Source organism: Salmo salar, chromosome 01, assembly GCF_965601325.2.
Source record: "Salmo salar chromosome 01, fSalSal1, whole genome shotgun sequence".
Classification (NCBI taxonomy): domain Eukaryota; kingdom Metazoa; phylum Chordata; class Actinopteri; order Salmoniformes; family Salmonidae; genus Salmo; species Salmo salar.
In genome coordinates this window covers 21,081,194-21,096,609 of record NC_138291.1, presented here as the reverse complement: position 1 = coordinate 21,096,609, position 15,416 = coordinate 21,081,194, and the positions used below count along the sequence as shown (strand labels likewise).

Genomic DNA, 15,416 nt, shown 5'->3' with positions numbered 1-15,416 from the left:
ATGGCTTGGGGGTATTAGCTGTTCAGGCGCCTTTTGGTCTCAGACGTGGCGCTCCGGTACTGCTTGATGTGCGGTAGCAGAAAGAACAGTCTATGACTTGGGTGGCTGGAGTCTTTGACAATTTTAGGGGCCTTTCTCTGACACTGCCTGGTATAGAGGTCCTGGATGGCAGGGAGTTTTGCCCTGCCATCCAGGGAGCCTTGCGCTTTGATGCCAAGCAGTTGCCATACCAAGCGATGATGCAGTCAGTCAAGACGCTCTCAATGGTGCAGCTGTTGAACTTTTTGAGGATCTGAGTTCCCATGCCAAATCTTTTCAGCCTCCAGAGGGGAAGAGGAGTTGACGTGCCCTATTAACTTCTGTGTTGGTGTGTTTGGACCATGATAGGTCCTTAGTGATGTGGACACTGAGGAACTTGAAGCTCTCGACCCACTCCACTACAGCACCATCAATGTGAATGGGGGGTGTTCGGCCCTCCATCTCCTGTTGTCCACGATTAGCTCCTTTGTCTTGCCCACGTTGAGGGAGAGGTTTTCGTCCTTGCACCGCACTGCCATGTCTCTGACCTCTTCCCTATAGGCTGTCTCATCCTAGTCTGTGATTAGGACTACCACCGTCTGCAAACTTAATGATGGTGTTGGAGTTGTGCGTGGCCACGCAGTCGTGGGTGAACAGGGAGTACAGGAGGAGACTGAGCACGCACCCCTGATGGGCTCCCGTGTTGAGAGTCAGGAAGTCCAAGATCCAGTTGCAGAGGGAGGTGTTCAGTCCCAGGATACTTAGCTTAGTGATGAGCTTGGAGGGCACTATGGTGTTGAACGATGAGCTGTAGTCAATGAACAGCATTGCTGCTTTTGTCCAGGTGGGAAAGGACAGTATGGAGTGCAATAGAGATTGCATCATCTGTGGATATGTTAGGGCGGTATGAGAATTGGAGTGGGTCCAGTGTTTCTGTGATGATGGTGTTGATGTGAGCCATGACCAGCATTTCAAAGCATTCCATAGCTACAGATGTGAGTGCTACGGGAGCGGTTGTCATTTAGACAGGTTACCTTGGCGTTCTTAGGCACAGGTACTATGGTGGTTTGCTTGAAACATGTATGTATTACAGACTGGGTCAGCAAAAGGTTGAAAATGTCAGTGAAGACACTTACCAGCTGGTCATCACATGCTCTGAGTACGCATCCTGGTAATTCATCTGGCCCTGCAACCTTGTTAATGTCAACCTGTTTAAAGGTCTTACTCACATTGGCTACGGAGAGTGTGAACAGCTGGTGCTCTCACGGATGGTTCAGCGTTGTTTGCCTCGAAGCGAGCAAAAAAGGCATTTAGCTTGTCTGGTAGGCTCGCATCACTGGGCAGCTCTCGGCTGGGTATCCCTTTGTAATTTGTGATTGTTTGCAATCCCTGCCACATCTGACGAGAGTCAGAGCCAATGTAGTAGGATTCGATCTTCGTCCTGTATTGACACTTTGCCTGTTTGATGGTTCGTCGGAGCACCATCAACATTATTATTTTTTTTTTTTATAAATGTTTTACTTCCGGCGCCGACAAAGATGGCCGCCTCGCTTTGCGTTCCTAGGAAACTATGCAGTATTTAGCTTTTTTATGTGTTGTTTCTTACATTGTTATCCAAGGTAATCTTAGGTTTTACTACATACAGTCGGGAGGAACTATTGGATATAAGAGCAACGTCAACTCACCAACATTACGACCAGAAATACGACTTCCCGAAGCAGATCCTCTGTTTGGCCCACCACCCAGGACAATGGATCGGATCCCAGCAGGCGACCAAAAACAACGACGTCGTAGAAGAAGGGGCAGATGGAGCGGTCTTCTGGTCAGGCTCCGTAGACGGGCACATCGCGCACCGCTCCCGAGCATACTACTCGCCAATGTCCAGTCTCTTGACAACAACGTAGACGAAATCCAAGCAAGGGTAGCATTCCAGAGAGACATCCGAGACTGTAACGTTCTTTGTTTCACGGAAACATGGCTCACTCGAGACACGCTATCTGAGTCGGTACAGCCACCTGGTTGCTTCACGCATCGCGCCGACAGAAACAAGCATCTCTCTGGTAAGAAGAAGGGTGGGGGTGTATGCCTTATGATTAACGAGACGTGGTGTGATCATAACAACATACAGGAACTCAAGTCATTTTGTTCACCTGACTTAGAATTCCTCACTATCAAATGCCGACCGCATTATCTACCAAGAGAATTCTCTTCGATCATAATCACAGTCGTGTATATCCCCCCCAAGCAGACACATCGACGGCCCTGAAAGAACTTCATTGGACTCTATGTAAACTGGAAACCACATCCTGAGGCTGCTTTTATTGTAGCCGGGGATTTTAACAAGGCTAATCTGAAAACAAGGCTCCCCAAATTCTATCAGCATATCGGTTGCGCTACCAGGGTGGGCAAAACCCTAGACCACTGTTATTCTAACTTCCGCGACGCATATAAGGCCCTCCCCCGTCCTCCCTTTGGAAAAGCTGACCACGACTCCATTTTGTTGCTCCCAGCCTATAGACAGAAGCTAAAACAGGAAGCTCCCGCCCTCAGGTTTGTTCAACGCTGGTCCGACCAATCGGATTCCACGCTTCAAGATTGCTTCGATCACGTGGACTGGGATATGTTCTGCATTGCTGCGAACAACAACATTGACGAATACGCTGACTCGGTGTGCGAGTTCATTAACAAGTGCATCGATGATGTCGTACCAACAGCGTCTATTAAAACATTCCCCAACCAGAAACCATGGATTGATGGCAGCATTCGCGCAAAACTGAACTCGCGAACCACTGTTTTAATGGCAAAGTGACCAGAAACATGACCGAATACAAACAGTGTAACTATTCCCTCCGCAAGGCAATCAAACAAGCTAAGTGTCAGTACAGAGACAAAGTGGAGTCGCAATTCAACGGCTCAGACACGAGAGGTATGTGGCAGGGTCTACAGTCAATCATGGACTACAAAAGAAAAATCAGCCCCATCGTGATTCACGATGCCTTGCTCCCAGACAGACTAAACAACTTTTTTGCTCGCTTTGAGGACAATACAGTTCCACTAACACGGCCCGCTACCAAAACCTGCGGGCTCTCCTTCACTGCAGCCAATGTGAGTAAAACATTTAAACGTGTTAACCCTCGCAAGGCTGCAGGCCCAGGCGGCATCCCCGGCCGCGTCCTCAGAGCATGCGCAGACCAGCTGGCTGCTGTGTTTACAGACATATTCAATCAGTCCTTATCCCAGTCTGCTGTCCCCACATGCTTCAAGAGGGCCACCATTGTTCCTGTTCCTAAGAAAGATAAGGTAACTGAGCTAAATGTCTACCGCCCTGTAGCACTCACTTCCGTCATCATGAAGTGCTTTGAGAGTCTAGTCAAGGACCATATCACCTCCACCCTACCTGACACCCTAGACCCACTCCAATTTGCTTACCAACCCAATAGGTCCACAGACGACGCAATCGCCATCACACTGCACACTGCCCTAACCCATCTGGACAAGAGGAATACCTATGTAAGAATGCTGTTCATCGATTACAGCTCAGCATTTAACACCATAGTACCCTCCAAACTCGTCATTAAGCTCGAGACCCTGGGTCTCGACCCCGCCCTGTGCAACTGGGTCCTAGACTTCCTAACGGGCCGCCCCCAGGTGGTGAGGGTAGGTAACAACATCTCCACCCCGCTGATCCTCAACACTGGGTCCCCACAAGGGTGCGTTCTCAGCCCTTTCCTGTACTCCCTGTTCACCCACGACTGCGTGGCCATGCACGCAACCAACTCAATCATCAAGTTTGCAGACGACACTACAGTGGTAGGCTTGATTACCAACAACGACGAGACGGCCTACAGGGAGGAGGTGAGGGCCCTCAGAGTGTGGTGTCAGGAAAATAACCTCGCACTCAATGTCAACAAAACAAAAGAGATGATCGTGGACTTCAGGAAACTGCAGAGGGAGCAGCCCCCTAGCTACATTGACGGGACAGTAGTGGAGAGGGTGGAGAGTTTTAAGTTCCTCGGGGTACACATCACGGACAAACTGAAATGGTCCACCCACACAGAGAGCGTGGTGAAGGCTGAAGAAATTTGGCTTGTCATCAAAAACACTCACAAACTTTTACAGATGCACAATCGAGAGCATCCTGTCGGGCTGTATCACCGCCTGGTACGGCAGCTGCTCCGCCCATAACCGGAAGGCTCTCCAGAGGGTAGTGAGGTCTGCACAACGCATCACCGGGTGCAAACTACCTGCCCTCCAGGACACCTACACCACCCGATGTCACAGGGAGGCCAAAAAGATCATCAAGGACAGCAACCTACCGAGCCACTGCCTGTTCACCCCGCTAACATCCAGAAGGTGAGGTCAGTACAGGTGCATCAAAGCTGGAACCGAGAGACTGAAAAACAGCTTCTATCTCAAGGCCATCAGACTGTTAAACAGCCATCACTAACATTGAGTGGCTGCTGCTAACATACTGACTCAACTCAAGCCACTTTAATAATGGGAAAATTGATGACTTGCCACTCAATTTATCACTTGCCACTTTATATTATTTATATTAGATAATGTTTACATAACCTACATTATTCATCTCATATGTATATACTGTACGCCATACCATCTACTGCATCTTGATGTAATTAGATGTATCACTAGCCACTTTAAACAATGCCACTTTATATAATGTTTTCATAACCTACATTACTCATCTCATATGTATATACTGTACTCTATACCATCTACTGCATCTTGCCATCCTGATGTAATGTATCACTAGCCACCTTAAACAATGCTGCTTTATATGTTTTCATACCCTACAATACTCATCTCATATGTATATACTGTACTCCATACCATCTATTACATCTTGCCTATGCCGTTCGACCATCACTCATTTATATATTTTTATGTACATATTCGTATTCATTCCTTTACACTTGTGTGTACAAGGTAGTTGCTGTGGAATTGGTAGATTACTTGTTAGATATTACTGCAAGGTCGGAACTAGAAGCACAAGCATTTCGCTACACTTGCATTAACACCTGCTAACCATGTGTATGTGACAAATAAATGTGATTTGATTTCTTATATGCGTCCAGATTAGTGTCTTGCTCCCTGAAAGCGGCAGCTCTAGCCTTTAGCTCAGTGCGGATGTTGCCTGTAATCCATGGCTTCTGGTTGGGATATGTATGTATGGTCGCTGTGTGGACAACGTCGTCGATTGACTTATTCATGAAGCCGGTGACTGATGTAGGAAACTCCTCAATGCCATCGGAGGAATCGCGGAACAAATTCCAGTCTGTGCTAGCGAAAACAGTCCTGTAGCTTAGCATCTGCTTCATTGGACCACTACCATATTGAGCGTGTCACTGGTACTTCCTGTTGAGTATTTGCTTGTAAGCCGGAATCAGGAGGATGGAGTTATTGTCTGATTTGCCAAATGGCGGGCAGGAGAGAGCTTTGAATGCTACTTTACATGTGGAGTAAAGGTGATCTAAAGTTTTTAATCCCTCAAGTTGCACAGGTGACATGCTGGTAGAAATTAGGTAAAACGAATTTCAGTTTTCCTGCATTAAAATCACCAGCCACTAGAAGCGCCACCTCTGGATGAGAATTTTCTTGTTCTATACAGCTCATTGAGAGAGGTCTTAGAGCCAGCATCAGTTTGTGGTGGTAAATAAACAGTTACGGAAAATACAGATGAAAACTCTCTTGGTAAAAAGTGTGGTCTACTGTACAACTTATCATGAGGTGTTCTAACTCAGGCGAGCAGAACCTTGAGACTTCCTTAATATTAGAGATAAAGCACCAGCTGTTGTTAATAAAGAGACACACACCGCCTCCTGATCTTACCGTTCTCTGCCGTTCTGTCCTGCCGATGCGTAGAAAAAACAGCTAGATTTATATTATCTATTTATATTGTCCTTGTTCAGCCATGATGCCAAAAAGTAATTGTATATTAAAGTTCTTAATGTCGCATTGATAGGATAGTCTCGAATGGAGCTTGTCCAGTTTATTTTCCAGCGTTTGCACATTCACCAATAGAACAGAGGGTAGAGGCGATTTATTCATTCATCGCCGTAATCTCATCAGAGTGCAAGCGCGCCGGCCTCTATATTGCAGTTTTCGTGCTCTACAAGAGTCAGGGATTAGGGCCTAGTCCAGCAAAATCAATATATTTCACCTCTGACTAATGAGTAGAAATCCTCGTTAGTGATAGCTGTTTCCGATGTCCAGAAGCTCTTTTCGGTTATAGGAAACGATGGAGGAAACATTACGTACAAAGAAAGGAACGATCAGCTCAAAAAAATACACTAAACAGCACAATTGGTCAGGAGCCCGTAAAATGGCTGCCATTCCCTCCGGCGCCATTCTACCATGAAGAAAGAATGAATCTGAACCGTTCCGCTTATGAACTGAAAATAGCTACATACTACTCCATAGTGGACACCTCTCCATTGTTCACCAGAGTGGGATAAGGCCTCTGATATTCCCTGATGCAGAAGCCATGTGGTCTGCTATTAATGTTGTCATTAGTGAGATTTAGGTAGGAGGCAACATTAAGAGACAATGACTCCACTCTTTGGTCATGGTGAATGACTAAGCTTTGCTGTGTCGGGGGGCTCAAACTGAAACCATTTGGCATCTTCCACTTTAAATCAGCAATCAGCAGTTGAAACAATTACAAAGTGCACTGTTTTGGTAAAAAGCTAAGGGATGGGTCTGGCGAAATGTAAAAACTCTTCAATTCATAGATGCAAGGACTATGGATGCAAGGACTGACGATCCATGATATCAAAATGATAGTTTTAACCATGTTTTGAGGCTATACAGTTTATATTTTGGGTTCTGATGGGGTGTGATAGTTGAACTAAGCTCATGAGGCATTTACAAGTTATATTCTTCAAGAATCAATGGGTACATATCATAAATTTACTGTATATGTCAAAAAATTGATGTAGCAACTGCAGATTGCCCCTTTCAAGGTAAAGGGCTGGAACAATATTCCTCTCTACATGCATACTGCTGACCCCCAAACCTAATTAAAGCATAGCACATACAGCCTCCTGTCTGTCTGACCTCAGTCCTAGTTGGTCCTCCCCTCCCCAGACCCCTGTCCTCCTAGTTGGTCCTCTCCTCCCCAGACCCCAGTCCTCTTAGGTGGGCCTCCCCTCCCCAGACCCCAGTCCTCCTAGTTGGGCCTCTCCTCCCCAGACCCCAGTCCTCCTAGTTGTGCCTCCCCTCCCCAGACCCCAGTCCTCCTAGATGTGCCTCCCCTCCCCAGACCCCAGTCCTCCTAGTTGGGCCTCTCCTCCCCAGACCCATCTTCCTAGTTGGGCCCCACTCCCCAGACCCCAGTCCTGTTAGGTGGGCCTCCCCTCCCCAGACCCCAGTCCTCCTAGTTGTGTCCCCACTCCCCAGACCCCAGTCCTCCTAGTTGTGTCTCCACTCCCCAGAACCCAGTCCTCCTAGTTGGTTCTCCCCTTCCCAGACCCCAGTCTTCCTAGTTGTGTCTCCACTCCCCAGAACCCAGTCCTCCTAGTTGTGTCTCCACTCCCCAGAACCCAGTCCTCCTAGTTGGTTCTCCCCTTCCCAGACCCCAGTCTTCCTAGTTGTGTCTCCACTCCCCAGAACCCAGTCCTCCTAGTTGTGTCTCCACTCCCCAGAACCCAGTCCTCCTAGTTGGTTCTCCCCTTCCCAGACCCCAGTCCTCCTAGTTGTGTCTCCACTCCCCAGACCCCAGTCCTCCTAGTTGTGTCTCCACTCCCCAGAACCCAGTCCTCCTAGTTGTGTCTCCACTCTCCAGACCCCAGTCCTCCTAGTTGGTTCTCCCCTTCCCAAACCCCAGTCCTTTTAGTTGGCCCTCCCCTCCCCTCTCATTTTTCTAGTTGGGCCTCCCATCCTCAGAGCTTTCTCTTCTAGACCACCCTGATCAAAGACGTTCCGGGACAAAACTCTACTAATGTCATAAAGCTGTCTAGAGACCTATGATTGGGCTGCCACGAGCAGAACGGATTGTGGGGGCGTGTCTGTTCTGGTGTGTGGGATAGAGTGGTCTTTGTTATTGTTGGGCTCCCTAGCAGCCAGACCAGCGTGACCCAGACCATAACCTCCTGCTGCCCTGGCCTGAATGGCTGCCTACTGAAACACCTATATCACTAACAGATGTCCCTCACACTAACTCACTGCATGTCAGTCCTGAACAACCTAACACTATCCCTCAGTGTTAGAAAGAGGAGTGTAGTCTACAATGGGTTTGGTAAATTTTGGCTAACATTCTTGAAGACATAGGCTTAAGTATGCATCAAGTTCTATGGTTGAGGATCCCAGTTAGCAGAAAAAGCCGTCTCTGATCAGCAGCATTGCTATTCCAAATGGTTTACAAAATCATTGAATGAAAATACCACAAAATATATATATTTTGGCAAAACAAAAACTTGATTGCCGACATGCAAAACATTTTGGGACTGTATCGAACTAATGAAACGAATAGCAAAAGATTTTGAGTGGTATTTTCCTTTAAAGTGATATTGAATATGACACATAAAATAATCTCAAATAACCCATATGTCCCTGGAGTGTGTAAAACTGCATGAGCTAGTCTAGCATGGCATGTGTTGGCTGTACTCAGGAGTGTTTTAGGTTTACGAGAGTACCCCCACCCATTTCCAGCTCTCCCTGCTTCATGGGCAATAAAGCAGAGCTAACCTACAGTCTGTCTGTGTCACAGGAATTACATAAAGTTCAACATTCCAGCATTTGCAGAATTTCCCTTAACACTCAGTCAGAGAAGAGGTATCCTGAGATATCTAGGAAGGATTTCTAGGGCAGTATGTTTTCTATCTATCTATCTATCTATCTATCTATCTGTCTCCCTCTCTCTCGCTATCTATCTGTCTCCCTCCCTCTCTCTCTCTCTAAAACACAACCCCTTCAAAGCAGCCACAGAGCAGACAGTTATAACAAACATAAGAGTTGTACCTTCTAGGGTGGTGCCTGTACCCAGGAGTGGGTCTCCCAGCCCAGAGGTGTAGCGGGCGCTGACAAACAACTCATATTCAGTAGCAGGCTGGAGGTTCTTCAGCAGAGCCACGGTGGTGTCTCCTTTCACGGCTATCTCCTTCCTCTCCCCGGTGCCGTCGGCTGGTTTGAAGGCCACGCGGTACTGGAGGACATTCCCGGGAGCGGCCCTCCATGACACCTTCATGCTAGACACGGTCTCGTTGAAGACACGGAGATCACGGGGAGAACCATGGACTGAGAAGGAAAGGACAAACATGTATGTACAGTATAAACTGCATTAGCTATAGGTAAGGAATAGAAATGTTAGCAGCCACGCTGGTTAACTGACTGACCTTCCTTGGTGGTTCCGTCGACCTGCATCTCGTCTCCCAGGCCGGAGGTATACTCTGCAGACACAGACACACGGTAGGTGGTGATGGGGAACAGCTCCTGGAGCACGATAGTGGTGTCAGGTCCGTTGGTCTGGGCCTCCAGCACCTCTCCTCCCCCTGTCACAGTGATGTAGGACAGCCGGTACCTCACCACGGGCCCTGGCGCCGCCAGCCATGACACCCTGAAACTGTCCGTGGTCTCCTCAGACACACTCAGGCCCTGCACCGTCCCTCGTTCTGGAAAGAAGAATGTTTCGGTTTTGTTTAGCAGTGGCTTGCCAATGTAATTTGTAAGGACAAAGACTCCACACCCAGCCTTCTGTATAAACTATTGAACTTGTGAGAAACATAAACTTCTGAGAAACAGCAAAAGCACTATAACATATACACTCTTAGAAAAAAAGGGTTCCAAAAGGGTTCTTTGGCTGTCCCCATAGGATAACTCTTTTTGGTTCCAGGTAAAACCCTTTTTGGTTCCAGGTAGAACCCTTTTGGATTCCATATAGAATCCTCTAAGGGTTCTACATGGAACCCAAAAGGGTTTTACTTGAAACCAAAAGGGTTCTAAACTTAAACCAACAAGAGTTCTTCAAAGGTTTCTCTTATGGGTACAGCAGAATAACTATTTTGGGTTCTAGATAGCACCTTTTTTCTAAGCGTGTACTGTATCTCTTCACTTGATTATGCTGTGAAACCCCTGAATGTGTATGCCTTTAACCCCTTACCTTCCAAAGTGGTCTCCTCCCCTGACAGAGGGAAACTGTCTCCTTTGTCATACTGGGCGAACACGTTGACCTCGTAGGTGGTGAAGGGGGTGAGGTGTGGCAGGATGGCGCTGGTGGTGTCGGCTGGCACAGCCAGGGAGATGTAGTCCCCAGTGATGTCCTCTGCCTTACGGAAACGCACCAAGTAGGACATGACGTTGGTGGAATCGGTTGTCCAGGTCACACGGAAGCTTCTGGACGTCACCTCAGAGAACTCCAGGTCCCTGGGTGCAATCAGACCTGACGAGAGGGATAAAACACAATTAAGTGACTGGTTTGTGTTTTGTCCTCACAGAAATGTCATCGTTATGGCTTTTGATAATGGTAAGCAGAGGTGTCTATCTTATTCATTCAGAAAAGCTGGAGTTGAACTCATTCAACATCATTCACAGGTCCATATTTGACCATTTATCTTCCATGAGTGTCTTGGTCATAGGAAACACTCCTCATACTGAATGCTAGCATTATGCATTAAGCCGACAAGATTGCAACACATTCATATTAAAAACCCCAGGACAATGACTAATTGTTTTGTGTTCTTCGAAAAGGGGGATCATTACTGATAATAAGTGCAGCAAATAAACTGATGTCATGCTACTGTGGTGTTGAAAACTATCTAAAGTCCTGTTGACTTTCAGAGACGGGTGGCCTTTGAATTGGAAGGACATTTAGGACAGAATAACAGAGGGTCTCCAGTCAGTTGCTATGGTGTTTAAAAACAGTAAACGATAACAAATGGTTCAACGAGCTCCCCTGAGATGCAGGCATATGGTTTTGTGATATTTTGAAGGCAGCATGCTCAGTCAGGAAGAGATAAAACAATCAGGGCTCTCCCCAAATAATGCAAGAAGGGCACTGCGCTGACTGGCTGCACCACAATGTTAAAAAAAAAAAGTACTATATATTTTTTTTATTATTTATTTTCTTTATTTGTTATCATTTAAGGCCAGGCACCACACCCTAATTGAGTATTTATTTGCTCTAGATTGCAGGAAATGGCAGTTCCAGGTGTTCTCAGCAGCACCAGCTTGTTAAAAAATCTTGGGGAGAACCCTGCCAATGAATACCTCGCCTGTGTCTGCCTGACCAGAAGCCAGCTGGGGAGAAAGAAACAGGCCAAGGCAAGGGTAATAATAGATTCAGATTATTACTCAGCCTTTTGTGTAGTGGAGATGTAGACACATTATGATATCGCTATTGCAGTAGCACAGTTCTGACCTGCTTTACCACAGCACAAATAACTGATTACAATGGACTATACAGAGTTCGAGGTCACTTAGCGGCTGCCACTAAAGTAACCCATATGGTTATGTAGCTATAGTTACAGGTACAGTGCAGCCCAGAGTAAGCATGCTAAACTTCAAACAGGGGTATGTGTAATGAGTAGGGCTAGGAGTTTTTGTTGACCACATGACCAGAGCAGGAAAACCCCCAGCCCTTTGTTATAAGGGTACAGGCATTTAATACTGAGACTCAGAATTTCCACTTTAAAATGTATGTCAAACAAAAACCAATGATTCTTAAACAAACCATACAACCCTATGCACAAGGACTACTATTAACAATGTCCACTGAAAATGCTACAAAAACACGTTTACTTGAAGAACACTGCAGATGCTAAGTTTGGTAACATAATTAGTTTGTCCTGTTTGTGCTGTCATTCTGCTACCAAACTTAGCATCTGCAGTGATCTTCAAGTAAATGTGTTTTTGTACAATTTTCAGTGGAAATTGTTAAAAGTAGTTGTGCATAGAGTTGTATGGTTTGTTTAACTTTACAATCATTGGATATTGTTTGACATACATTTTAAAGTGAAAATTCTGAGTCTCAGCATTGTTCTATTACCATGGAATTGCCTGTATGTTAAATGGCTACTCACTCCTCTTCTTGATGTTTAGGAGCTCTTGTTCGATCCTCAGGCAGATGGACTGGGTGAGCTCCTTGGAGATCCTCTGGAAAGCATCAAAGTCCTCCACAGTGTATACGTGGGTCGCTGCTGGGGCGTTAGCAATGGCTTCCAGCTCTGACCTCACAGCGTCCTTCACCCCCACAGCAAAGATCTCCACATCTATATTCCTTAGGTTGGTGGCCGCGTCCTTGAAGGAGTCCGAGGACTTGCCGTCTGTGATGAGGACCATGACACGTGGGACGCTGGTTCGAGCGCCTCGGGTGGAGATAAAGATCTTCTCCCTGACGTAGTTCATGGCCTTGCCCGTGTTGGTGGAGCCTCCACGGTAAGGGAACGTCCGGACAGCCTTGACCACTGAAGAAATGTCATTATAGGTGTTCAGGGCGAACTCGGTGTGGGGGTCCCGGCTGTACTGGACCAAGCTGAGCCGGATCTTGTCAAGCCCGACGTTGAAGGAGTTGACCAGGACCTCCAGGAAAGCTCTGACTTTGGCAAAGTTTTGTAATCCGATACTGTAGGAACCATCGACCAGCAGGACCACGTCAGCTTGTACGTCCACTCCAAGAGAACATTCTGGGGTGGAAAATACATTAGATGTCATCTCTATATTGTCTACATTATGAAATAGGTTGTTCTTTTACATAGCAACTAAGTAAACTTTCAGTGAGTTAGTATGTGAGTGAGTGGATCACTGATATGCTGTTACAGAGTGTTATCTCACCCAATGACACCTTGACAGGCTGTGTCTTCTCCATGGCCAGGACAGCATCACTGGGTGTCAGACCCTTCAGGGCGAACAGGCTGATCTCGTACTCAGTCTCTGGGGACAGGTCCCGGACGTTGACAGAGGTCTGGGTGGGCCCCACGTATACCACCTGGCGCTTCATCCCAGCCATCATGGGCATCAGGGTCAGCTTGTAGCCTGTGATCTCCCCCAGAGAGGGATCCCACGTCACCCTCATGGACTTAGAGGAGATCTCAAGTACCTGGAGGTTAGAGGCCGGTTCCACCACTAGAGACAGAACAAATGTAGTTTGGTTAGGCAACACTTTAACAATACATTTACAGTTACAAAGTTGTTGATTTGTTACATTGACCATACCTATTTCTGACAATGTACTTGAAATAGGTGAAGATTTAAATCAAACAATGGAAATGTGATGTAATACATCGTCTATGTCTTACCGTCATCTTTAATGTCTTACCATCATCTATAATGTCTTACCATCACATCGTCTATGTCTTACCGTCATCTTTAATGTCTTACCATCATCTATAATGTCTTACCATCATCTATAATGTCTTACCATCATCTATAATGTCTTACCATCACCTATAATGTCTTACCATCATCGATAATGTCTTACCATCACCTATAATGTCTTACCATCATCTATAATGTCTTACTATCATCTATAATGTCTTACCATCATCTTTAATGTCTTACCATCATCTATAATGTCTTGTCTTACCATCATCTATAATGTCTTACCATCATCTATAATGTCTTACCATCATCTATAATGTCTTACCATCATCTCCGCTCACTAGAGAGTTGAGCTGGTCATCCACACTGGAGCACACCTGAGTGATGAGCTTTTTCTGCACTGCCTTGATCACATCAAAGTTAGGAACGTTGTAGACATGTGTGTTGTGGGGAGTTGAGGCCATTTCCTTCAGTTCATCCTCATCTGCTCCTTTGATGCCTACATTGTGAAAAACATCTTAGAAATTAGCCTGAGAAATGGAGTACTCTGGTCATCAGCCATTACAGAATCTCCAGGCACACACAAACTAAAAGCATTATAAGGATGTTCTCAAGAAAGAGCAGTACCTAAGGCAAATATTTCCACTCCAATGTTCCTGAGTCGTTTAGCATACTCCTCCACTGGGTCCTGGGATTTTCCATCTGTGATTATCATGGCTATCTTCGGAAAGCCTTTCCTGGCGCCAGCCGCCTCCGTAAAGATGTTTTTCAGCAGGTAGTCCATGGCATCCCCTAGAGACAAAGTGTAACATAATTTACCTTTAAGAAAATAGTGTTACCTAAAATCTTTCAGCGTAAGATAACATGTATTGTCTGTGGGCGGAAGCCTACCTTGAGAACAAGCACGGAAACAGAACATAAAATGGAAGATTTGCACCAATGTTCTAGTTACACACACAGATCTCAAGTTAGGATTCGGTCCAACAAGAATTTACAAATTATCTACAGGATATCCATGCACTCACTGTAAGGGATCAAACATGTCCAAGTTGGCTGTTTAGTCACACCTATCACGTATACCTGTCATGGTGTTTCCTCCCTTGTAGGGCAGGGTGTTGATGGCTTTGAGAAGCTCTCCTCGTTTGGAGTGGCGGTTGAGGGGGAACTCAGTGCGGGTGTCTGTGCTGTACTGGACCACGGCCACCCTGGTCTTGTCCTCTCCGATGTCGAAGGCACCAGCCAAGGCACTGATGAAGCTGCGGATGTGCTTGAAGTTTTCCCTGCCAACGCTCCAGGAGCCATCCACCAGGAAGACCAGGTCTGCTATGGCATTGACTGAACACTCTGGAGGGGTGGAGAGGGGGATGGGGAGAGAGGAAACACAATTAATTGTCTGAACACAATCTGACAGATTGGTGCACCTTTTTGGTACTCTAATGAAAATATCTGACAGATGATATTCCAACAGTCATGAAGACAAAAATGTGTTTTTATGAACCAAATAATCACTGAAACTTTCAACGGTATTGTTCGGTTTTATGTTTCAAACCCTAGTGGGTTTTTAAATCACAGATCCATCAGATTCTCTGGAACATTCAAGATGCAATAATTGGCAGGACTTCTATGAATGTCTTGAATCTTAGATCCCCTAGGTCTATTTGACTCTTTACGCGTATGTGCTTCTCACATCTTGTTATTCTCACTTTTTGAAGATTTCTTGATAAAACATAAAATATTCTACAGATTTAGCAGGACAATTAGGTAAATTGTGAGAGCGCTAAGAGCGTTCTACCAGATTGTTTTTCGGGAATTCTGGTTCAATTTCCACCCAAATCGTACATGGTGTGGAAAAGTGAGTGTGCCTCCCTGTCAATCCACAGACTGGACTCATGGAGAGGCAAAGAACTCCAGTAAAAGGACTTCTGGTCAGAGCAGTAATCCTTTCCACTTCTTTCAACATTTAATTTAAAGGACAGACATGCACAGAGTTGGCATGACAGTGACGTCATCCCTCTCATTGGATTATGGGAACACAAAAGGAATCTGTTTGCCTCAATGTGAAGACTGTTTTCAATTACGAATTACAGTGTACATTCTCAGCCGCTGTCGGTCCACCTGTCTGCTCA

General features: G+C 46.0%; 1 protein-coding gene across 3 annotated transcripts in view; it reads right to left on the bottom strand.

Annotated features, from left to right (window-relative positions):
- LOC106573748 (collagen alpha-1(XII) chain) overlaps positions 1 to 15,416 on the bottom strand; it is a 90,549-nt gene that overhangs the window by 69,043 nt on the left and 6,090 nt on the right. For 2 of the 3 annotated variants that reach the window (XM_014149180.3, XM_014149121.3), the window contains exons 6-13: positions 14,371 to 14,634; positions 13,918 to 14,082; positions 13,616 to 13,789; positions 12,805 to 13,095; positions 12,054 to 12,656; positions 10,136 to 10,414; positions 9,372 to 9,647; positions 8,998 to 9,273 (exon numbers count right to left, since the gene is read on the bottom strand). The exons of the other annotated variant lie outside the window; for it this stretch is intronic. In XM_014149180.3, coding sequence (XP_014004655.1) covers positions 8,998 to 9,273; positions 9,372 to 9,647; positions 10,136 to 10,414; positions 12,054 to 12,656; positions 12,805 to 13,095; positions 13,616 to 13,789; positions 13,918 to 14,082; positions 14,371 to 14,634 — 2,328 coding nt within the window. The remainder of the gene's footprint in view (positions 1 to 8,997; positions 9,274 to 9,371; positions 9,648 to 10,135; positions 10,415 to 12,053; positions 12,657 to 12,804; positions 13,096 to 13,615; positions 13,790 to 13,917; positions 14,083 to 14,370; positions 14,635 to 15,416) is intronic. 3 annotated transcript variants of the gene reach the window in all.